This window comes from Lepisosteus oculatus, chromosome 7 (assembly GCF_040954835.1).
Source record: "Lepisosteus oculatus isolate fLepOcu1 chromosome 7, fLepOcu1.hap2, whole genome shotgun sequence".
In the NCBI taxonomy this organism is placed as follows: domain Eukaryota; kingdom Metazoa; phylum Chordata; class Actinopteri; order Semionotiformes; family Lepisosteidae; genus Lepisosteus; species Lepisosteus oculatus.
In genome coordinates, this window is record NC_090702.1 from 28,872,660 (window position 1) to 28,897,514 (window position 24,855).

Consider the following 24,855-nt stretch of genomic DNA (forward strand, 5'->3'; position numbering starts at 1 on the left):
TGCCGTCGCATCATCCAGGTGGGGGCTGCACATTGGTGGTGGTGGAGGGGAGTCCCCATTACCTGTAAAGCGCTTTGAGTGGAGTGTCCAGAAAAGTGCTATATAAGTATATAAGATATTATTGCATGATTGCTTATACCCACCAACTAATCTTGGAATCACCAGCTGCTAATCAACTCAGCTTTACTGTTAGGGCCTTTGTAGCAGCTCTGAAGGAATGTAGGGTATGTAGGAATGTAGATGTTTTCCTACAAAACAGACAGTCAGAGCCATTGGCCATTTTTGCATTGTGGACCTGCAGCACTCAGAAAACAATGAGTATTGATAGGGGCAGAGATGCAGGTCTGGGTGACAATATTGCAGGTGCCTAGTAAACTAAAGGGCTTAACTAGATTACTAGTTATAGGGCTGTTGAGCTGGAGGCACCAGGAAGCCCCAGTACTATGGTAATATGAACAGCACTTGTTACCACAAATTCAGGGAAAACTTTGAAAGTTATTTTTCCATTTTGCATTAAGAATTAAAAATTGAATGAATTGTCTGGAACTGGAACCACAAGCAGTGTATTCACTAAGCAGTGAACATGAGGCATTCAGCTGTTCAATGGTCTGTACTTCTTCCCTCTGCAGTGGTATAATGGAGTGCCCCTCAGCCTTTCTAACTTGCAGAGTCGCCACAGCAGACATGGCAATAGATCTGTAGTGTTATTTCCTTTTCAGATATGGATTACAATATAAAGAAATAAAAGAGCAGTACAGGTGTACCACAGTCTGTGATGTTGCCATTTAACTGCTAGCTTTAGTTTAAGTTTATTAACTGAATAAGTGAACCAAACGTTAAGTACGGGATAAAAGGCAATACACTGTGCATAGGGTGTAACTGCAAATGTTGTTCAATTCTAATTAATTGAGTTAGTACCATTGTTGTATCATACCAATCACCCACTAGTCAATATCCGGATCGAACTCCTCCCTGTTTCGTTTCTCTGTTGGCTGATGCAACATCTTTTGGCGAATACATCACACTGGTTTGAAACTGAACAGGAGGTTAACACTTACGAGCAAATAATTTTTGTATTGAAACAGCTTAAATTTATCTACACATACACGTATATTTGTTTGAATCGACAAATGACGAGTGTATATTCCATTATCTTCTAACTCGAGTTTAAAACCAGGTTTTCCACCTCACCACCGCCTTTCGACTAGATACTGTATAGGATTAATTTCCCGAAACGTAAGTAAAACATTTTTTAAAGTATTAAACGTGGTAAATACAAACTGTTTCTATATTTATTTTTGGTGTAAATTGTATTATTTTCCACGCGGCATTATTTTGAGTTGAGAGTCGTTGATAACGTGACAATTTCCATGTGCGCTCCACACGTCTATCTTAAATGGAAGGGTGGGATGGATAGAGTACAAATTAAACCTTTAATTCGTATTTTTGTAATATTGTATTTAAATCATAATTAACATGGTGCCTATTTGATGCATATTGAACAGAATTAATTCTGTGTGTGGGCACGGTTTCGCGCCACGTGCTGCTTTGAACAAAGAATTGTTTAAAATCTAATTCAAAAATAAGAAAACCTGCAATGTGAAAATATTAACAATGCGCTAATATAAGCCAATATAAATAACTTTATAAAATATAAGTGACTGAATAGATATTCATAAAATTACAAGTAATAGGTTTATTTGTTCCTTTGCACCCTACGCATGCTGACGCAGCTACCCACCTGAACTACATTCATAAAATTATATTGGTTATATTGTTGTAACTATCGAAATTAGCTTACTTTACTCAAGCTTCCTTGTATCTGTTTTTGTTTTTTAGCCTTTTTTGGTACTGCCTAATTCTTAAAGAGTCATTCAGGAGACTTTGTAGTCAGATCGACTTGATTTTTTTTTTCTTTATAAAAGGCTTCTTGAAGACCTGGTCTCGTTACCTGGAGTTACAAAATGAAAAGGGATGGATACTCGGCCGTGAAACAGAGCTCGGATATTCAGGATAATTATGGAAATGAAGACGGTTTCCCCAACGACGGGAATGTTGAAATGTAAGCAGCGCCGAAAAAAAGATTTTATTGGTTTTAAAACTTCCGAAGCCCTCCACCGAGTGGGAATCTCCCAAAACCAGATTGCTCATTCTGAAAGTGTTCAGAAGTAAGAAAGTAGGTCAAATAAAAGCAGGTAATCATTCAACAACATTACTGTATCCTTTATTTCAAATCCTTGTTGGGATGAGCAGGGGGTTCTAATGCCCCAGTATAGTTACGGAGACACTATACTGTAAACAGGCGCTGTCCTTCGGATGAGACGTAAAACCGAGGTACTGACTCTCTGTGGTCATTAAAAATCCCACCGTGGCCAAATTTCCCATTGGCCCTTACCAATCACGGCCTCCTAATAATCCCCCTCTATGAATTGGCTTCAATACTCTGCTCTCCTCCCCACTAATAGCTGATGTGTGGTGAGCGTTCTGGCGCACTATGGCTGCCGTCGCATCATCCAGGTGGGGGCTGCACATTGGTGGTGGTGGAGGGGAGTCCCCATTACCTGTAAAGCACTTTGAGTGGAGTGTCCTGAAAAGCACTATATAAGTGTAAGCTATTATTATTATTATTATTATTATTATTATTATTATTAAAGTCAAATTGCCACACTACCCAATGTTTAATTTAAAGGTCTAAATTGTTTTTAAGGTATTAAATTACATTGTGCCTGCAGTATAATGCAAAGCATGCTAACATAGAGCAGTCTACTTATTTAAGATATTAATATTTAAACATTGACTGATGCTGATGAATCAACAACCACCATGTTTGAAACAACCTTGTTCAAATGCTGCACATATTGTATCCTGATGTTTCTCAAATGAAAATATTGCATAAATATATTGTACATTGCAGAACTGGTACATAATATGATGAGAGTGTTTCTTCCATATTATCTCCTTAATTGGATCTGACTTTTTATTTGTTTTTGTGCTTGTTGTAGAATATACTCTTTCCGGCAGAAAATCTGAAAAATATTATGTATACCTAATAGTATTAGTGTGAAGGCTTAAGTGTTTCCTACTTCTTAAAAATGGTCCACTGCGATATTCTGTATTTTTCAGGGATATAGGACGGGATGTAGAGAGAGAACAGGAGCAGGGTGATTTTGAGAGCCAAACATCGCTAACAAAAGAGCATTTGAAGAATAAAAAGTATGAAGAATGTGTAAGTAAAAGTCGAAAGTTATAATGAATGTGTACAAGTCTGTTATTAAATATTGTTGCTCTGCACTTCTCTTGGATTTTTGTTATATTTTGTAAATGTTAAGATTTATCTCAGCAGACAGCAAAGTTCATGGTGTCTTTTGAATAATACCATGTGCCCATTGCCTTTAGATTCATGTGAAGTAAATAACAGATGTATAACTTAAAAGGTGTTTTTCAGTTCACAGCACCCACAAGTTGCTCCCACCCCAAAAATAAAACTTTTTAGAGGTGAAAAAAAGATAAACGTGTTTGAAGGATGTCAAAATTAGGTCTCTAGTTTTAAAATACAAATTATTATTCTGCTCCTACATGGTGTATATCCTTATTTTTCAAAGTAAAAACAGTCTGAATTGTAAGAGGGGAACTTGGTTCGTTATGCAGTATATATCACATACATGTCATTATACACTTCTATATTCTCCACCTCCTTTCTCTTAATTTTTAATAAGAATTATTTTTTCCTTTTCTCTAGGGTTCTGGAAGAACTTCTTTTGGAATGTCTGTTTTTAACCTCAGCAATGCCATTATGGGCACTGGAATCCTTGGCCTTTCCTATGCATTGTCTAAGACTGGAATCTTTCTGTTTCTGTATGTATACAATACATTCATCCTACAGTTCAGAAATAATTTGCTATGATTTTAATTTAGTTTTCCTCTTTTTTTCAAACATTTTAGTTATTTTCAGATATTTTTTATAATTGCATTTAAGCTACAGCTCTAATTTGTAACCCACCTGAATTATTTTGAAGAAATCTTGATAGGATTCACATCCATATGTAAAAGAAATTTACAGCTATTGCCTTTTACAAGTGTTTTAAAAAGTTGGAACTGGTTCATGAAAAAGTGGTTTGCTAAATATAAAGCTTTACTATCTTGTTAAAGTCGTCCAGTGATAGGTGTAGGAAAAGGAGGACTGAGATTTCGCTTAAGTGCAATGTATTTCGACAGGACCTGCACGACAGTAGTCTTCAGCACTGTTTAGTGAGAACGAGTTTGAAGTCTCATATTGGCACAATATACAAGGTTTAAGTAAATAATAGTTTTTTTTTTCTTTGCTTTTACCATATAAAATGCAACACATTTCACAATATTCCATTCAGACCACGGGAGACGTTCTCTCCTCTGAATAGATGGCAGCACCTCTAGGTGCTGTTTCTCCAACAGCTACAGTTAAACACGGGCAGTCAGCAGCTTGGGAGGCACACGTTCTGCAGTCACTGTAAGCGAATGCCTTGAGAATGATTGTACTTAAAAGTTCAAGAACTTGTAAGGGTGTGAACAGCTAAAACAGAAAAATACCCATCCTATTTAAAACAATGAAAAAAGTGTCCGATCATGTACACGATTATTTTAGAGCCCATCTGCTTCCTCTTTAGAGATTCACAATGCTTTAATTAACTATGAAATCGCACTATTATTTGTGTCACTGATCTACTCATTAATAGATAACTCACTTTTCACATTAAGCACAGTAGGCCCTATATATTATGAAAATAAAGGTACATGAAACAGATTCACAAATGATGCAGAACACTGAATCGTACAATAATAAAAATTATTTTTTTTCTTCATGTTCTAGCCTGTTTGGAAAAGCAAATCAGTTTGCAACCTAACTGTTAAAAAGCTAAATTTTATATTTTTGAAACTGTACCGTAAGTAAACAATAATGCAAATTGTCACAAACATTTTTTATTTCTCTATATGCGTTTAAAATCTTTATCTTTACTTGAAAGTATGTATGTGGATGTAGATTAAATTGAAACATTTCAAATAGGACAAAGTTTATACTTTTCCTCAAGACATTTTAATCAGTTGCATTTAAAATGATCATAATAAAGTATCCTCCTAACAGAGTACTTCTCGAAAACCTGGTGTCTATAAACACGGAAGTTATAAAGGTTTGCAAGGTATCGGGTTACCAGTGTTGTTCCTGGTACATTTCATAACATGTTTGGAATACACATTACTTATTCCTTCACTTTAAACATTAATTCAATCAATTAAAACCCCAATCTTTGAATCCATGTAATTCACATGAGTCTTAAAATCTATTCTATCCATTCCCATCATCAGGCCCAATATCACTCGGTACATCCTCAGGAGTGATAGTAGTGAATTGACGAGGAATGACCAGTTAGCCAGCTACAAAAAACCTGTGCATTCATGTCTAGATTAAGCAAAGTATATAAAACTGAATATGACACTTTCATAATATAGTCTGCTCATTGTAGCCTCTGACCTACACTACAAAATATACTTAAAACCCATTTTTTAAAGGGGACTTTAAGGGAAAGTTTATACTACCATCTGTTTTTCTTGTTACTTCTTTAATGTTTGTTTTGTGCCATTCTCTTACTGATTTAGTTTAGATTTCATTTCCTGATTGACTTAACATTGTCAATAGATCCCATAACTTGATACTGTTGGATTTTTATCAGAAGCTAGCTAAAATTTACACAATTCTTTCTCACTTCTTTGTAAAATAATGTATTTAAGTTAATGATTAACAGTTGTGCAGTGCATCACTTTAGATTAAATTGCTTTGTTTCAGTCAGTTTGTTACAGAATGTTTAAGTTAAATGAAAATGAAATTAGTAACTGCAATGTGCAGTTTTGCAGAACATGCCCATAGTATGACAAGTATAAAATTCGGGTTATATAATCTGCAGTTTTAGTATTATTGCAGTATTACATAGACATAGTATATGTTACATATATAGTACAGTACATAAGCCTGTTGCACTTTTACCCCCTCAAAAATATCTCATTAATGAGAAAAGATTAGAACTGCTCTTAATTAACTGGTTAATTTTTGCATGCAAAAATAAATTGTGTTCTGACAGCACCAGTTTCCTGTAGTGCAGTATTTGCAGTATGAAAAATAAAATCATCAGGCTCATTTTAAAAATAATGTTGAATAGTATTTGTGGGGAAGCAGGGGGCTGTAAAACCATATCCATTACTTTAATTATATAGCCAAATTAATTTACTAGCAAATTGTTTGTATTGTATGTCCACTGTTTTGTGAGCTATTGCATATCATGTATGTAGAAGAGCTGCTTAAAGGCTTATTTCTTGCATTTCCTGTTACATGAATCCTCCACAGTTCTTTGATGGTTTTTCTGTTTAGATTAAGTAGCTGATAATTGAGAATAACTTAGTTAATACTTTATGAAAATATAGCTGATGCTCTGTTAATATTGACTTATTTTTATTTCCTATATTCTAAAGATTATACAAATGAGCTTTTGTTTAGTTCATTTTTTTCCACAGTCAGTATAACGTATCACTAATGGAATAGAAACAAAACAAGATACTGCTGCAGAACAAATCAAGTGTGAAATACAAAAAGGAGGGAAGTGCAGTCTAAGAACACTGCAAACAGTGCATTACACCTGTCTGGTTATGCAAGATATTAATGTTAAATGCAAGACAAATAATTATGTTAAATGAAGTGAACTTTGTGTTCCTTCCATTATTTAAGTCTCAAATGATTTTGACATAAAAAAATATTTTTAATTGCTAATACAAGAAAATTTCCCTTGTACATTTTGTGTGCATCATGTTTTTCTGTCCTGCCTTATGACATTACTAACTGGAAAGGAGAAAGGAATTAAGTTTCATTTGGTAATGATTTATAGTGCTTAGAAAGTCAACAGATGTTTTTGCCCACCACAAGATCAACATCACTGATGTGTGTTTTTAGCAAATATTTTACAGCATACTTTATAAGACAAAATACACTATTACACAAATCATAAAAGTATCTGTAATAAGCATTACTGAAATGTCTGGCTTTGAAGTTTAACCTTTTCTTATTCAAATATGAATGCACGTTGTAGTTTAATATATATAAATTTGGGAGTACATTGGTGATCAAATTTTAAACCACCTGCCAATCGATTTTTATAAACACGTTTGGTGGTGGCAGGGAAGAGTGTACAGGAAAATGACACTGGTCAAGTCATTGATTGATTAATTTGCAGTTGGAGAAGTTTTGATTTAATCCAGGCTTGAATTTCAGCCTGATGTCCTGCCATCTGTCACATTTTTGCTTTTTTGTCACCAAAAATGTGCTTTAAAGGTTTACATAGTTAGCAATAGAAAAAATGATAGTGGTATTTATGCGGCTACATTTTATATTCAATAAACATGACAGTTGCATTTCATGAGGATGAAAGACTATATGGTTTGTTTGCAAATGATTTGCAACCTCTTATGTTAACTGTGCTATTGATTTAATCTAAAACATTTTTATGCTTTTATGCAGGATTCTTTTACTGTCAGTTGCAGTCTTGTCACTTTACTCCATTAGACTGCTGCTGGAATGTTCCAAGAAAGCAGGTATGTGTGATGTCTGTAGTGTGTTTGAGCAGGCCTTAACTGTTACCGGTTTGTGACTCAATGTCATTTGTTAATCGTATTAGCTGCAAAGCAGCCAAACAAGTCTAAAACAAGTCTGGCATCTTCTGTAAAATGAACACAAAGAGCCAGTGAAAATAAGATATTGCAATACCTCAGGAGTGACGCATAACACCACTAGCTTACATAAACCTGTAGTAAATCGAAAACAATTCAAAACAAGAACCAAAACAAATTGCAGTTCAGAATATATTCAGAATATATTCATGTGCTTGTATGACAGTTGTCTGCTGTTGTATGCTTATACTTCTTCATAATGCCACACTGCCAAATCTCACAATTAATTTTGCATCTGTAGGTCCTGAAATATATAAAATGCCTTCCACTAGTACATCAAGGAGCACTACTAGTAAACAAAGTATTTTGTTTTATTATGCCCTTGTGGGTGGGAGATACTAAATTATCCATGTAGACTCTTAGATTAGACCAACATATCTCGTAAAGCTGCCGGTAGTGATATTTTACATTAATACAATTAATTCCTGGTCCTCTCTTCTTGATTAAGTACTGGTGATATATTTATATAAATATATTGTAATATCAATTTTTGAGATCTTCTGTATGTTAAACACAGAAGCTCGGGAATATATAATAACATACATTTTCAACCATAGGTTGATTTTCAAACACGGTTTACACTGATGATAGCATCCACACTTGCAGAAAGAAAAGTAAGCATGGTAGTAAATGTAGTAAGATGGAGTTCAAACTGGTAAAAATACATGCTAGTTCTTTTCAGATTGTCCCAATAAAATAATAACAATATCTTCTAGAGCAGGGGTTCTTTTTGAAGGTCCAAAATACAGGTAGTACCTTTCATACAATTTTTTGCAACTCAAAGTGCTTGTTCCAAAGAAATTGTTAAAAAAACTTAAAACAACTTAAAATAAGCAACAATAACAAATTAAAAGATGCTTACACAAACAATACAAATAGCATATAAGAAAAATCGAGTTAAAGCAAGAGTACAAAAATAAGTTTTGAGCAGCCGTTTAAAAATATCCACAGAGCCAGCCTCTCTAACATTTTTAGGAATACTATTCCACAGTTTGAGGGCTTAGCAGCAAAAGTCTGCCTCTCCAGTCATCCTATGCTTAATTTTTGGGATAATCTTTAAGAGTCGTGCACCTCTTAGCTCCTGTAGTTTTTGTTAAAAAAACTCATAGTATTTTCTCATTGTCTTTGTTTTTTTTCTGTTCGGAGTTTTCTGCTGCGCGTTTCTCTACATTATCTTAAGCTCTCACTCTTCCAGTGCCACCTATTAAAAAAAGCTCCATTGCTAGGCTAATCACGACTACCTTGTGGATAAAGAAAAAAGTGCTACAAATATAAATGCAATCGTGGCCCACCCAATAGAAATTAATGCAGTGCCTTCGCCGGGCGCACCACAGAGCAGGCTGGGAGTTTTAGCCGGGGACTGGTCTGTGAGCTCACAGAGTGACCACTAAGTCACCCTGCTAATGTAAATAGTCTTAACTGTGCAGGTATATATAATAGTTAATTGTTTACCTCTGTTATTGTCCTTTGACATGTAACCACCCCTGAAGCTGCATACGTGTCCCTTTACCGCCCTAGTGTGTGTGTTAAGCTTTGGTTGATTTTGTCTCTGTTGCCTGCTGTGCAACCCCCTTGGTAAAGAACCCGAGTTCTAGAGTGTCAGGAGATCTGAAAATACTTGATATATTTGTTGAAATTCCATTACATTTTCAACAAAAGTGGTTTTGTTAGAAAAAGGTTTCAAAAGTGGAACCAAGACATGTGGTTTAACAAGAATTCTGTTTTGTCCATCTGTATTTTTAAAGTACTCTAAATCAGCAGAGTACTCTTTGTGAATATTTAAGTGCATACAAGATCTTTGATCCACTTTTTCCATTTTTATTAAGAATGTATGGTTTATGAAGACTTGGGTCATAAAGCATTTGGGATGCCTGGAAAGCTTGCAGTCTTTGGTTCATCATGTCTTCAAAACATTGGAGGTAAGTATTTAGCCTGTTTTATTAATTCTATGTGAAAATCAACCCTGGTAAAAAATCCTGTATATCACAGGTTTTTGGACCTTTTCTGATTACCTGAAGAATACTAATTACTTTCTGGAACCTGTAAAGAGAACCTAGTGAAATCTGAAAAACAGTGGCATGGAGTTTGTAAACTATAATGCACCCCTTTCTCTTCAACAAGGAAACAAAGTGCTTGGGTGTGGTTGGAATTCCTGGTGTGTACCCAGTTCCTAACACAGGTTCTATATCAGGGAGTCCCAGGAAGTGGGTTCATTGAGACACTTCCATGATGGGTGGTTTAGGGTAGCCCTGATGTGCTCCCTGGAGTTCATATCTAGTGACCATCGTCATGTAGGCAGGTGGGTTGGAGGCCTGATGCTGAAAACATGGGGTCAGAAGGAACAAAGGGGAAGTGAAAACCCGGGCCAGGCAGGGACCACAGAAAGAGTGATATAGAGGGAGAGGGGAGTAGGGAGGGCATTCCCAGGGGACTCTGGGAACGATGGAGTGCTGACACCATCATTCAGCAGTTATTCCACTAACCTCTTCTCTATCCTCACTTAAAAAGCTGTTCTTCAGTGCAAGTCATTCTGAATCCTGCAACTCACGGGTTGACTTGGAACTGGTGCTCAAGCTTGCATTGGACTGTTCATATCCACTTTATGCTTTCAAACTGCTACCTTTGTCTTCCTTTGTATTCTGTTTTCCATCTTCGTAAGTGAAGAATTCATATCTAAGAATGCATCCTCATTATGGTGCCTCGCTTCTTTAGGGGGTTTCGATAGCCTCATTCTTTCAGACAAGTTGTTCTCCCAAACAAACCAATTAAGCAAACTAATTCAAATCATGCCTGTACTCCACCTTAAATTTGGGTTTGGCCAACCTGTTGATCACAAATAATGTGGAAAAAAAACAGGTGAATTGTTGCTATGTGACTAACAATTTTAAATTATTAAATAATGTGGTAAAGCCAAAAAAGCTCACACAAAGATTTATCGATGTGAGTTAAATGCATTTCTTTGAAGCTGTCCAACTTGAGCAAGCTGTAAGATCTATAAATAGAAGAAAGGGTTGTTTATCATATAGTTGTTGAATGTAGATAAAGAATTCTGTAGAGACAAATTATTGTACTTGTACAATGTCTTCTACTAGTTGAGTTATCCTATGAAGGCTTAGATACAAGTTTCAAAATGTGAACTTTTGAATTAAATGCTTCTTTATTAGGCATTATAAAAGAATAGAGGGATCATCCAAAATATTCAGAGATCATTGTTTTTAAATTATTTAATAAGTCATAATTATAAAATATATATTTAAAATAAAAAAGCAATGTTCTCGTATATACATTGCTTATAATGAGGAAAGAGAAAAAAGAGGCATAACTCAGTGGACTCAAGGATAACATATTTAGTGCATAAATTATACTGTGCATGTGCATTTTTACTTTACTGTTTGTCAACTTCAGATCTTGCACAGAGATATGTTTCAGTTGATGTGGTGAAAGCTTTTGACCACATTAAGTGGCACCATCATTTTAATGCAGTTAACAGCTTTGGTTTTGGCCCTGACTCTATCTTATGGAACTTATGTGTAATTTTATGCCTTTCCTCTTGCCTCAGTTCACATTACCAAGCACACTCTAAAATTATTTTACTCCACAGGGGTACCAGGCAGAGTTGCCCTCTTTCTCCAGTTGCCTTTGACAGTGTTCTGTTTCACCGCACAGCAGTCTAAATATAAAAGGTGTGATTCGTGGAGGGCAGTAACATATGGTTGCTTTGCATGCTGAAAATTTGTTTCTCTATGTGTCTAACCTGACCTCCAGCTTTCCTCATGCTCTGTGCTGGAAAACCTTGGCAGCTTCTCATGTTATAAGCTTACCGTTACAAAAGTGCATTACTTCTCATCAGATTGACAGCCCTGAATTGCCTTGGAAAAACCTTTCCTACTTAAACTTACCAATAACAAAAGGCTGTCCAGTCTGTGGGTAAAATTGAAGTCCTTTAACGTGATCTCCTTCTTGCAATGTGCAGATCTAATTTGTGTTAAGCATCATTGTAGCTATTGGAGATTTGGTCTGTAGCACTCGTATCAATAAAGCAATTTTGTTTAATTACTATTTAATATCTACCTCAGACTCAGTGTGACTTTTTATGGTCTTTTTGGATAATATCATTTAGTTTTTGTGTGCATCAGAATGTCGTGTCCCACAATTGCTTGTTTTTTAACTAAGATGTTTTTTTTTGTACAGCTACTCTGTCATACATGTTTATTGTGAAAAATGAATTACCAAAGGTCATCGCCACCCTGGCTGGATTGAAGGAAGATCTTGAGTAAGTAGACTAAGAGCTCAGTGTCCCTTCAGAATACTGGAGTAGTTTATTTAAATGTTTTTTGCATTTTTATAATTGTTTATGGTGAAGGTGACACTTTTCAAAGATGATTTACAAGTACTTACAAGCAGTAAGATAAAACATAATACAAATGTACATAGTATTTAAATTCTAATACCTTACAAAGTTTAGTACTTCACAAAATTTAGTACAGGATTGTGTAGGAAGTACTAAAATAAATGGTTGTGACACAAATACAGTATTATATGTACAGTGTAGTGCAGCAGTAATAATACTACAGTCAATAAATATAAAACAGAACACAGCTCATATAATTTTAAGAGAAATCTGAGCAGAAGTGTTTTGAGCTGACTGGCATAATAACAAAGCAAACACAAAAACTTTTTAAATATAGCTGGTTGCTGTTGCTCAGGTGTGGGTCTGTGGTAAATTCTGTCAGTTTCAAATTCTGGGGCATGTTGGTGAGAAATAAGAGAGTAAGAATCTTTTTTTAAAAGAAGCACCCTGTAAACCTAAGGAATGCATTGTTGAATCCTGAGTATCCTTGGCACAGACATATTTCAAAATGTTTGAATTATTTAAAGGGAGGCATGGTGGTGCAGTGGTTAGCATTGTTGCCTCTGTGCAGTGAGGCCCTGAGTTCAGTCCCTGGGCTGCTATCTGCATGGAGTTTTATGTTTCCCTGTGTTCGTGTGGGTTTTCTCGGGATGCTCTGGTTTCCTCCCACAATCCAAAAACCTACTGGTTAATTGGCTTCTGGGAAAATTGTCTGTCTCTGCTCTGTAATGGACGGGTACATTGTCCTGGCTTGCGCCCATTGGTTGCCAGGATAGGCTCCAGCTCCCCCATGACTGTATTTGATAAAGACTTTAGAAAATAAATGGATGAATTATTTGAGTTAACAGTTTTATTATAAAATATAATAGCTGCATGTCCTAAAACGTAGCAGTAACTCTTATGTGCTCATTTGGAATTCCTAAAAATGTCCTGTATTTTAGCATTCAATTGTTGTTTCTTTTCCTCCTAGTGTGTGGTATTTAAATGGAAACTACCTGGTTATTATTGTGACCATTGGTATTATCCTTCCACTCTGCCTTTTAAAGTCTCTGGGTGAGTATCACATTAAAAAAGAGTATTGGCATTTGGTTTAGAGAGTATTGGCATCTGTAAAGTTTGTAATATTGTTCTGTTTACTTCTCTTATATGTACACAGAATCATTGGAAAATTGTAAAATTAGACACATTTATGATTATCATGAGTATATCAATAAATGCAGTATGTGCTGATTATTTGAAATACTCAGCGTAAAATAATGCCAAAGTAAATGGTAAAATATTATGGACTTTTTAAACATTAGGTGTTTTATTAAAATAGATTTAATCCGTCATTCTGGTACTTCTAATAAACAAAATTAAGCAAAATTTCAAATTCCAAGAGCACAGTCGCCCCAAAGAAACGTTCAGGACACGTTCAATTGTATTTTTTATTTTTGAATGAATTTTCTTGTATGTAGTTAGTTTCTGTAGTAAGGAATGCCTATCTTCTGTGCAAACCTCAGCAATTATGCACACGGTTTTATTTCTGGTTGTCTCCATTTTATTTTAGAGCGGTTGTGCTCCTAGCTTCCCAAAAGATCTCCTGGACTCATTATCATTTAGATTCACTTTGTAGTGAATCTCCGTCATTGGTCTCTCATTAGCATACCAGTACTGTTTCTGTCTCACCGATCAGACAAAAACATGTAGAATCACCAGGTGGTTCAAGCCTGTGGCATCTCACTAATCAACCTTCTGGGATTCTGGGATACCACACTGGCTGTACGTAATTGGCAGAGTACTGCTGGAAATGGGTTTGGATTAGCTTGGCTAAGGATTTAACATCTTTAGAGAAAATAGCGACATCTTTGTTGACTTGCGGTGATTGTCAGGTAGAGCTGCCCCACTCCTCCTGTTGGCACTAGTAAGCTTAAAGGATAGGTAGGTCCCTTTTCAGGCCATCTTAAAGGAAAGACATTGGTATTCTAATATGTCTACATTTATCTGTTTCTTCCCAATAGTCCAGGAACTGCAGCTGAAAAAGCTGGAAATTTCAAATTGGGCCGATTATAAAAAAAAATGTTTAAACCACGTCTTTGGGATGAGCTCAGATCTGTATGACTGAGATTACTGTTTTGTGGTTGTTGGTGTGATTTTTCACTGTTCTTCTAATGAGACGGTTCACTTTCTGGACAATAATATATAGTAAGAGTAAATGGTTTAACTCTTGTGACCTATGGTTCATTATTGATACTGAAGTAGTTCACTGGGTTGTCTTTATTGCTGCCTTTTTTGTGATTTTAAATATATGGATCGGGCACCCCTGTCTTCTCTGTCTGAGATTAAGAAGGTCTTTAACAGTCTAACCTGTCCATGTAGGACATTCCTTTAAACCTGGGAGCATATCTGGTTGCTCTTCTCAGGATATTTCCTGAGCAGCAATATCCTTCCTGCGACATGGTAACCAATATTGTACACAGAAAAGGCTACTGCTTATCTTCCAACTAAAGCGACTTTTCTTTTATGCAGGGTATCTTGGATACACCAGTGGCTTCTCCTTAACATGCATGGTGTTCTTTCTAATTGTGGTGAGTGTAAGCCAGTGTTCAATCAATGTATATAATTAATTTTAATATGTAACATACATTTTCCTCCTTAAAGGGCACTAATGTTCTGAATTACTTTTTAGGTTATCAGCAAAAAATTTACTCTCCCCTGCACTACTGAGAAACAAAATGTAACAAATGAGAGCTACTTAGAAACTGACCACTGCACAGCGGAGTATTTCACATTTAACAACAAGGTAGGGTATTTAAGAGTGCGCTGGAAATTTAAGTTGAGTAATGTACATGTGGACTATTTGTGGAGCATTTTAGTGATTGTTTTGTATATGTAATATATTTTCATAGTCCATGGATACACCTATAATTTTTTAATTGCTGAGTTGAAAGATGTATTGTATTACAGTGTCTGATGTAACGTAACTGTATACTATCAATTTTCTACCTTTTAGAGAAAAGCCTTTTAGAGGCTTAGAATTTATTTTTGTAGATTAGTTATAATTTTTTGTTGTTAATGTGAACAAAAAGTAAGGATATAAACTTAGATTAAGTTCAGGAGATTAATGGTTTATGATTTAGTAAAACACTTTTTTTTTAAATAAAGACAACTTATAATTGTTTATACAGTATAAAGCTTGCAGACAGTAAATGGGAGTTGAAATCTGTTTTCGTTTCTAAAGGCAAAAGTTAAAAAATGCACAATGACAGAAGACTTAATGAAAGTACGTATTTAAATAGTTCACACTACCTACTGTTATAAACTGTTTTTTTTTTTTCAGTCGGTCTATGCAGTACCCACCATTTTATTTGCCTTTGTGTGTCACCCATCCGTCCTTCCAATCTACAGTGAGCTTAAAGAGTAAGCAGTCCTCTAAATTACAGCTGGTTAACTCAAGTCATGTAATCAAATAATCAGTATAATATTTGTGTATTGTAACATGAGACGCTGCCTTGCAATGTATTTGAATAATGCTCTCTTAAATATTGCTTTAAATGCATGGAAATGCACCTGATGACATTGCTTATTTACATTATAATTTGCTCTCTGTAGTAATTTAGTTTTTCCTATACCACCAAAACTAAAAGTTTCATTTAAGAAATGTCAGTAGAAAGGGTACATTATTTTAAACTTCTTCACATGCTGAAACTTCATTTTGGATGAGTTTTAAAATATGAAAATGAACAAGTATTTACTGGAGCACTGCAAAATGGCTTTCAGCATAAACATCAAAGATATTTACGTTTCTGGTACCCTTTGCCACCCTCTAGCTCCTGTGAACAATTCAGATTTAGTTCATATTGTATCAGAAATAAGGTGACATGGCTGTATAAACTTTTTTTTTACATCCGTTTTCACAAGGGTTTAATCCAGGTGTTTCAGTTCACAAAATGATAGAAAACAACCAATTCAGTGAAGCCCTCTGGCTCGATATGATTTTAGCATTTAACTGTGCTGTAGCGCAAATTCTTTCATATTCAGAAATCATCCGAAATGAAATTTTTAGAATTCATAAAGCACTAAGAATGTAGTATCTTAAATGTCCAGAGCATATCTATTCATAAAACTGTAAGTTTGTTGTATAAAAATACTGATTGTTTAAAAACGTACTGTTAAAAAATAGTTGTATAAAAAACTGTTTTCACTTGTAGGCGCTCTATCAAAAAAATGGAAAAAGTATCCATAATCTCATTTCTTGCCATGCTGCTGATGTACCTGCTAACGGCTGTTTTTGGCTACTTTACATTTTATGGTAAGTGAGAGCTTTTATTGTGATTTTCCAGTTAATGAGAATACTGAATTATGCAATCCCACCAGTCTTTTAGATCACTTTACAGTAAGGTGGTTTTAAATTTGAGACTACAATATCACAGCAAATGAATCGGTGTTCTTTTTTTCTTTAAACATGAGAAACATGCTAAAGGTCACTGTTGTATCAATATAGGCTCTGTGCATGAGGAGCTGCTTCACACATACTCCAGTGAGGGCGACACCATCATTCTTGCTGTGCGACTGGCAATTATCGTTGCAGTTGTGCTGACAGTACCTGTTCTTTTCTTTGTCGTAAGTATATATGTACAGCTACTTCTACTGTAACATGATAGTTGTTTTTTTTAAGTTTATAGAAAATGTATGATATGTAAGGTATTAGTCTTCCCATTTCAATTTGCTCTTAGTGAAAATGCCTGTCGACTTGGATTGATTGGATCTTGTGGACTAGACATTTTACGTTTAAAGTATTGTGTCACCTGCATCAGCAAAGATGGCGGCTTGACCCATTTATCAATAGAAATTCATAAGCCTCTTCAGAACCAGTGATTTTGAAATTTGACAAATATTTTAACAAGCATAGCCACTTCAGGTTTGCTCAGCATACCTGTTAAAGCTATACATTTTAATGTCAGAAGAGTAATATCAAAACAGCTTAGACTTTATACTGCTTCTCTTGAAAAACCCCAAGGGAGCTCCAACAGATAAAAGGTCCTTGCTTCACGTCAGTAGATATCTCATCACTAGCCGAAATTTCCCAAGGGGCAGCTGACAGCTGATGTGCCACAAGGGTAGTATAAGTGTCAGTCGGCCAGGTTTCTCTTGCCTCTTCAGCAGTCAAGATCCTTGTGACTTTCCAGCAGCTGCAGTGTTATCAGTACAGCTCTCAGGTCCTGTGGTGTACTGCTGGTGGGCGTAGTGAATGTGTATGTCTCATTCTTTCCCAAGTGGCTACTGAAGTCATTGTCAGAGGTTCCATTGAATGCAAATGATCTAAATGAAAGATAATTAAATCTTCCTAACCCTGGCTGTCTAACAGCCCTGTCACACTGTGAAATATAGGGAAAGGTTAGTGAATTATATAATATAGTATTAGAGTAAATTAAATGGATGAATTACAGAAATTAATAAAAGCTGTGCACAGCCATCACAAGGAATAGCTTTGGTAAATGTTGTATTCATCAACAAACCTTGAAACTGGAATCATGCCAACCTCTACCATACAAGTAGTGGTTTGACAGTTGTACAAAATTCTTTATTCTGTTCTACTGCTAGGATGAAAATACAAACACATGAACTTCATTAAATGACACAAATATTGGAAATTTCTTCTGGTGGCTGATAAATGGAATCAGTTGACTTTCTTGTTTATATATTTTTTTTTCTTCCAGGTGCGGTCTTCTATGTTGATGATAATTAAACAAAAGCAATTTAAGTGGAGCTGGCACATCGGAGTAACATTGGTTCTTTTGGCATTCTGTGTGCTGCTGGTCATTTTTATACCTTCAATAACGGACATTTTTGCAATTATAGGTATACCATTTTGTTTTCAGCATTGTCCTTGTATTTTACAACAAATTCTTTGATTCAGAAAAACTAATAACATGTATGTCTTTGGAAACTCCAGGTGCAACATCTGCCAACATGCTGATTTTCATTCTTCCAGCTTCAATCTACTTGAAACTTCATCAATCAATACCTACCAAAAAGAAGATTAAAGTATGTTGTGCATGTCAATGGGTATTACATTGGTTAAATGTTTAAAGAGACTACTTACTTTTTATTTAAAAGCAATATTTACATACAAAAAATTGTTACTGATGTGTTGGAAACCTCTAAATCCTAACTCTAAACACAGCTGCACTATCCTGACCAGTTCATAAAAAGATGCAGCGCAGTGTTATGCGAGTGTTTTTGAAAGTTTAGGATTATAAATTTAATATTTGAAAAATTGGTGAGTTAAATCACTGTCCAGAAGCTGTTTTTTTACCTTGAAATAACTTGTAGAGTTTAGTAATAATTGCTAGCATAACAATACAATATTTATTTTGTGAAGTACGCTTTAGAATTATACATTATTTCAGAGCAGTAGCTCAATTTGCTAAAAATGTAGCAGCAAAACTCAAGGTATAGTTCACAATCAATATAAAACCTCATTGAAAACATTTTAACTTTCTATATGTACTAACTACTGTAGAGCTATTTAGACATGTCAATGTCAATTGAAGGTAATCTCTTAATGTTGTAACTGTCTGCACCAGTAAAATTCAGTGACACCAGATGACATGAATTTCACTTTAATTTGTGCCTATAATCAGCATATCTCTTTTTTCCAGCCCTTTGCGTTCCTAATTGGTGGAATGTTCTGCGTCCTTCTCATCCTGCCTTTGGTGATTATAGACTGGATTCACTCAATACAGAATAAAAACAACGCCCATCACTGATTCCAGCTGGCAGATGAAAAAGATTACTTTTTAACATTTCCAGAAAGACAATGTACTGTATGAATAGACTAAACTTTAAAATCTTACAAAGTGCTTCCCTATGCCACATTAAAGCACCTTTGGAAAAACTCAGCCATCCTTAGGAGACATCCTGAAATGGAAACTGTCAATAGCACAGCTGGGATATATGGATATCACAGATCTGTGATGCTGAACCTGTATAAAAATCTAAGATCTCGGCATCATCCTTGATCACCCTGATTACTGTATATGTACTGACTACATTTAGAGGCAGACAGATCATATTAGAATCCACCAATAAAAAATACAAAGAGGTTCAGTGGTCCCTTCTTTAATTTTCTCAATATTCTTCAGGGATATAACTCAATCATGACCTGGGTTAAAAAAGAAAAATCGTTTTTGAAGGTGCTGCAATACTGTTTTAGACTCGGCTGTTAGTTTAGTTTTTGTGCTTCATTGATGGACATAAGAATTTAATGTCTTACTTAGCTGTCCCAAAAACAACCAATAGCAATGTTAGTCCACATTTTCTTGCTTGAACTCTTTTCCTTATGTTTGTGTCTAAAAGCAGTTATAAGCAGTTATAGAATGTCCTGCAGTTTTAATAACTTGGTTAGGTTGATAATATTGCTCATTGGCATGCAAACCATGCCAAATAATGTATCTGCCATACTGTATAAACTGCAACTTACATTTTCATGGAGCCATTGCAAGCATTGAATTATTCAGTACTGAATTACATACTATACTTAAAGGTAAGAAGAATGTTAAGTACATTTTTGAATAAACAATGCTAGACCATTAATACTGATGCATGTTTTAATAATCATTTTTTTTATTGATGAAACAGTTCCTTTTTGTGAGGCTGCTCAGGAAAATGTTTTGTTTTTTTAGGTTTACTCAGACAAGACTTCAGTATTGTCTCTGAGGTTTTCTGTAGTACAGAATTTATTTCTAATGTGCTGCTATTTAAGAGTTGGGCAGATGTAGTTTTAGTTTATTTATGTCTCCCTGTTACTTAACTTTCTTGCGTAGTTAACAGAATAAATGTTATTATAAAGTGTTCATTATAAATGAGACTTTTATACAAGGAAGTACAATGTAATTTTAATTTTTGTGTATACAGTACTTTAAACTTCAAGTACGTTTACTGGTTCCTAATTTCTAAAGGTAACATTTTGTGTACCTACATTTTTATACATTTATAAGTGCAAATTCATACTTTGTACTACTGAAATTTATAAAGAAATGATAATGAAAAGTGTATAAAAATTTTCTACTAGAATATGATTATACATTTCATATTGTTTTAGCTTTAATGAACATCTTAACCAAAGTAAGTCTTGATAGTTTTCTTCACTTATCAATATACTGTACTCAATCAACTAATTATTTAACATACTGAATATTAAAAACCTGATCAGCTAAATAGGCAAAATGACATTCTCCTAAATTAAATTTGTTCTAATAACCTAACGTATCTGCCAGGATTATAGTTAGTATTTGCATAGTGATGGCTAAAGACACTTAGCTAATTCTCAGTAGTGCCTTACAAAGAGGCATACTGTTGGAAGAAAATTACATGCATTATATGTTCTTTCAGCTTAATGAATCTAAAGTACTCCTACAGAAATAGAGATCCAAATTTATAATAACTTCAAACTGATGCATGTCTGTTCTGGTCTGCTGAGCTCCAAGCTACAAGACTAAATTCACCCTCAGTTTTGTTTAGCTGTATTTTTTTAGGGATGGATCTACTTCTTCTTAATGAAAGACCTACTGAACTGGCATCTAAGACTTTTTCCTGTATGTGCTTCATCACCTCATATATTGTGCTAATTTGTCATTATCACAGAGTGTAAATTAACCCTAACATTAACTGTAAATGTTAACGGTACTGTACAGTATGTAAAGTAACTGTACATTGTTGAAGAGTTTAAGGTATTCTGACTAGTTGAGCCTGGTGAAAGTCTCCCATTGGAGTTTGGAGGTGCCAGTTGAGGGGGGGGGTTCTGGGGTTGGTATACTTTTAATTGGAGGCACATTGAAGACCCAAATCACCATTAGATTGATCAGCCAAGCTGCTCTTTTCTTGTTGGCTTACCAGTTTCTTCAGCCTACTGATGTATTGAACCGCAAGGTGATTTGAGTGAACATATAGATTATAGACTAGCAATTTACTGTTGGGTCTGTTTTGTGGAGATGTAGTTTTCCTTCCTTGCAATAAGCGTTTTGGGACGTTTTGTGTGCATTTGAAGTAATTGGTTAAGATTTATTTTCACAGTTCCACCTAGTAACTTAGGAATTTCAGTTATTCAGGATCTTAAAATATCCTTATGTATACCAAACACTTGAGAGGTACCTTTTAATTAAACCAGTGTGTGATTGATTACCTTTCTTAGAACAAGTGTTTGAGTTCATAGAATTTCTGTTTACAGAACTCTTAATATGGTGGATTTAAATGCTTCAACCATAATTCCTGATTTTGCTTCTGAATGTTTTTTTGTATATATATATTTTTTTAATTGTGTTTAGTTGTGTACTCTCCAATGTACTGATACTGATTTTTCAAGTGTGAATTCAATGAGTTTTACACTAGTGGGAAACTATTATGGGACTTCATGTACTATTTCACTATGTTATGTGAAGTGCAGTAAATTTGACACGGTTTTACATTATTGAATTTGTTTTGGAACTGATTGTCATTGTCTGTTTTCCCTTTTTATATTCTTTGTATGTAGGGTAGATGTTTTTTTCTGGGTACAATGCACTGAACACGTTTGTTCATGCACAGACAAGAAATTTAACATTTCACAAGTGTTGTGACACTGGTAAACTAGCAGAATTTTAATGATGCTGCTTGTTCAGCTGATCCATTTTGCTTGGGAGAATAATTAGAAAGACATGAAGAACTTAATATAGAATTTGGAGTTGCATGGTGGGGCCGTGGTTATTATTGCTGCCTTGCAGCATTGGGTCAAAGGTGCAGTTCGGAACCTGGGGTGCTATTGGCGTGATGTTTGTGAATTCTCCCCATTTTTGCCACATGCTCTGATTTCCTCTCGTAGTACAAAAACATACTGGTAGGTTAATTGGATTCTAGAAAAACTGGCTGTTGTGTGAGTGTGTGGGTGTGGGTGTCTGTGTGTCCTGCCAAGGGTGTATCCTGTCTTGCTCCCATTGCTGGCCAGGATAGGCTTCACCTCCCCGTAACACTGAATTGAATGAAGTGGTTAGAAAGTGAATGGATATTACAGATTTTCTAAGATTTTCAGAAAGCAAGAAATAAATGGTGGGAGTGCTTGTGAATTACTGCTCATTACTGACTTACAGAGAATGAATTTGGTTCATTATTTTATTCCAGGAAATTGAGGATTATTTACTGCATATAAATTTAGTTTCACAGGCAAAGTATTGCTACAGGGATTATGCAAGACAATATGTAAATGTGTAACATGGCCTTGCCTGCAGAGAGGTCTAATCCCCACTATGAACTCTGCAAACAAAATAATTTCATTCAATTATTTGGTTCAAAACACCCAGTAAAATGGCAGTGTTGAAAACTATTAAAAAAAATTACAGATCATATCTTTTAGAGTTATAAATGAATTATATTTTAAGCATAATTTATATTTTTATATTTGGTAGATCAGCTACCTGGTTCATTTTATCATGTTGTGTAAAGCTTGCTTGAATTCCTTTGTCACAAGCACCTCTACACACTGTACTTTTTAAGTATGTAACAAGACTCAAAAATATTCCATAATCATTTCTGCTAAATGAGTACCTGTGTGCAACTTAATATAAATCCCTGCACTAGTCTTTTATAGCTACTGTAGCAACCCTAATTAATGTATTTGATGCAAATCTACATTTAACCATCAATCACTTGTCAGTTCCAACTGGTTGGAATCCAGATATAAAATTGCAATTCACTTGTTTTTTCATAAAAAAAACTACACAAATGGGTTATTAACGTGAGGGAACTGTATAGACCGAACACCCATTTTTGGGGAACAAGCAGAGAACATTTTTTTATGATGATAGACTAATGATTACTTAACACCTATTAACATTAGTGAGTAATACATCTAAGAAGTGGTTTGCACTTGTATTTCTTGCACAAAGTTGTCATTAAAATGTGGGCAAACAATTACTGAATTTAATCCAACATCTTTTAATACTGCCAAAGACTATTTTGTTAAATCCTGGATGAAAATGTATGTGATGTCTGTACCCTTTGTAAATACTTGATTTAAATAAACTTTTTCTACATAATTTGTTTTTTTTACTTGGCAAGGCTAAATGTATATTTTCACCAGCACTAGATGTTTTTCACCACCTCCTGTACAGCAAGAAGTGTTGCTTATATTAATGTTAAAAATAAAAGTATGCAGTGATATGTTACAATATTTATGCATCATAGCTCTTAGGGAAACTACAGGCAGCATGCAGACAGTGGCTGAGCAAGCATGCAAGCAGACAGGGTGGAGTAACGGGCAGGGATCAAAGTTGGTGAAAGAGAATCTAAACGCAGTCCAAGGCCAGGAAGACAAGGTAATGATATACAGGAAGAATCCGAGCCGAGTAAGAATGAGGAAGAGCCAAGGGATGATCCGGGAACAAGGTTGTAAACGCAAGCAGAACTAAGGATTCCAAACAGCACAGGAACAGAAGAGTTAAAGGACCCGGAGATTAAACCCTGTCAAATTCTGTGAAATCAGTTTAAATATCTTGGTTGTAAATAGTCTCCAGGTGGTCCAGATCCCCTGTCAGATTGATATCCATGACAACCATTGAGTGACAGGTTTTATTTATTTAGAAAATGCCAAGTCCCTCTGAGCCAAGTGAAAGCTTCTGGTCTGGCAGTGATGAGGGTGAGTAGTCCTTCACTGAGCCTGTGGATTGGGCAGTCCTGCAGGATGTGCTGCATAGTCTGCTCCATTCCACAGGAACAAAGAGGGGTTGCGCTGATTCCCCATCTATAGAAGTTGGCAAGACTTGGAACAGTCTTAAAGCGGCTTAGAGTGGACCCTCTTCTTCTTCGAAGGTGAAAGCTAGGAGGATTTTAGGAAGGGCATGTAATATTTAGGGCAGAGTTGTTTTTTTGTTTGTTTAAAATCTAGCGATTCCATTCTTGATCCCAGGTGGAGTCTGCATTGAAGTTTTGTTGGGGGTTGGAGGGGATTATGTTTTCTTTCTCTATTTTTACTTTTTAACATTGACTCCACTTCATATAAACTCCATTCCTTTGCCACTTGCATGCTGACAGCTCCCCACTTGAACACTATGAAAGAGCAGTGTAAACTGCTTTTACATAACCAGTGACAATAGGGCTAAAGAAACTCTTCTGAGTTTCTTTGTCTAGGCTAGTCTACACAAGCACACAGGGATAGATGAGAAGAATTACATGATTCCTTCCGTTGATTAAAAAAATAAAACAATTATTTAGTTCATACTTAAATCCTTCTTTAAGCCATGTGTTTAATTAAAACAAACACATTTTTCAATATTTCCTATGGAAAATAATTGGGATGAAAAGGACGTCTAACAGATGCGGGCCCTTTCTTCCATGTGCACAACTGGTAGCAACCAGTACGAGATGTTTCAAAGCCAGTCATCATTCACCAGCTGCAAGAAGTAGCAGATTCACAGCTCCCCCGCAGGCAGAGTGTGTGACACTCACATATGCTGACAGCTGATGCCAGCACAGATAGGCTCAGCTGGCAGGCAGCTGGTGTTAGGCGAGGTGTTCTGTTCAGTCCACTTTTTCTCCTGGTGAAAAGAGGGGGGACAAAATTAGTAGTGTTCATGTACAGAAAAAGGGAGTGTGCAGCTCAGACCACCACCTGACTCATAAAAGTGCTAATGATAGTTGCTGGTAGGCTGTGCATGAAGGACACACTGTTCTTTCAGGAAAATCACAACAAAACACCATGCATTTCAAAACAAACTGTAGCAGGGTTTCAGTTACAGGAATTGTTC

At 35.4% G+C, this 24,855-nt stretch overlaps 1 protein-coding gene across 1 annotated transcript; it reads left to right on the plus strand.

Annotated features, from left to right (window-relative positions):
* Positions 1-992: 992 nt before the first annotated feature.
* Positions 993-23,148, plus strand: LOC102685252 (sodium-coupled neutral amino acid symporter 1-like). Its single transcript, XM_069192365.1, has 16 exons — positions 993-1,236; positions 1,926-2,062; positions 3,124-3,226; positions 3,740-3,855; positions 7,538-7,611; positions 9,573-9,665; positions 11,938-12,019; positions 13,068-13,150; positions 14,606-14,664; positions 14,766-14,879; positions 15,417-15,496; positions 16,288-16,388; positions 16,581-16,699; positions 17,797-17,938; positions 18,033-18,124; positions 18,742-23,148. The coding sequence occupies exons 2-16, from the start codon at positions 1,965-1,967 to the stop codon at positions 18,847-18,849; spliced, it is 1,464 nt and encodes a 487-aa protein (XP_069048466.1). The 5' UTR covers positions 993-1,236; positions 1,926-1,964; the 3' UTR covers positions 18,850-23,148.
* The last annotated feature ends 1,707 nt before the right edge of the window (positions 23,149-24,855 follow it).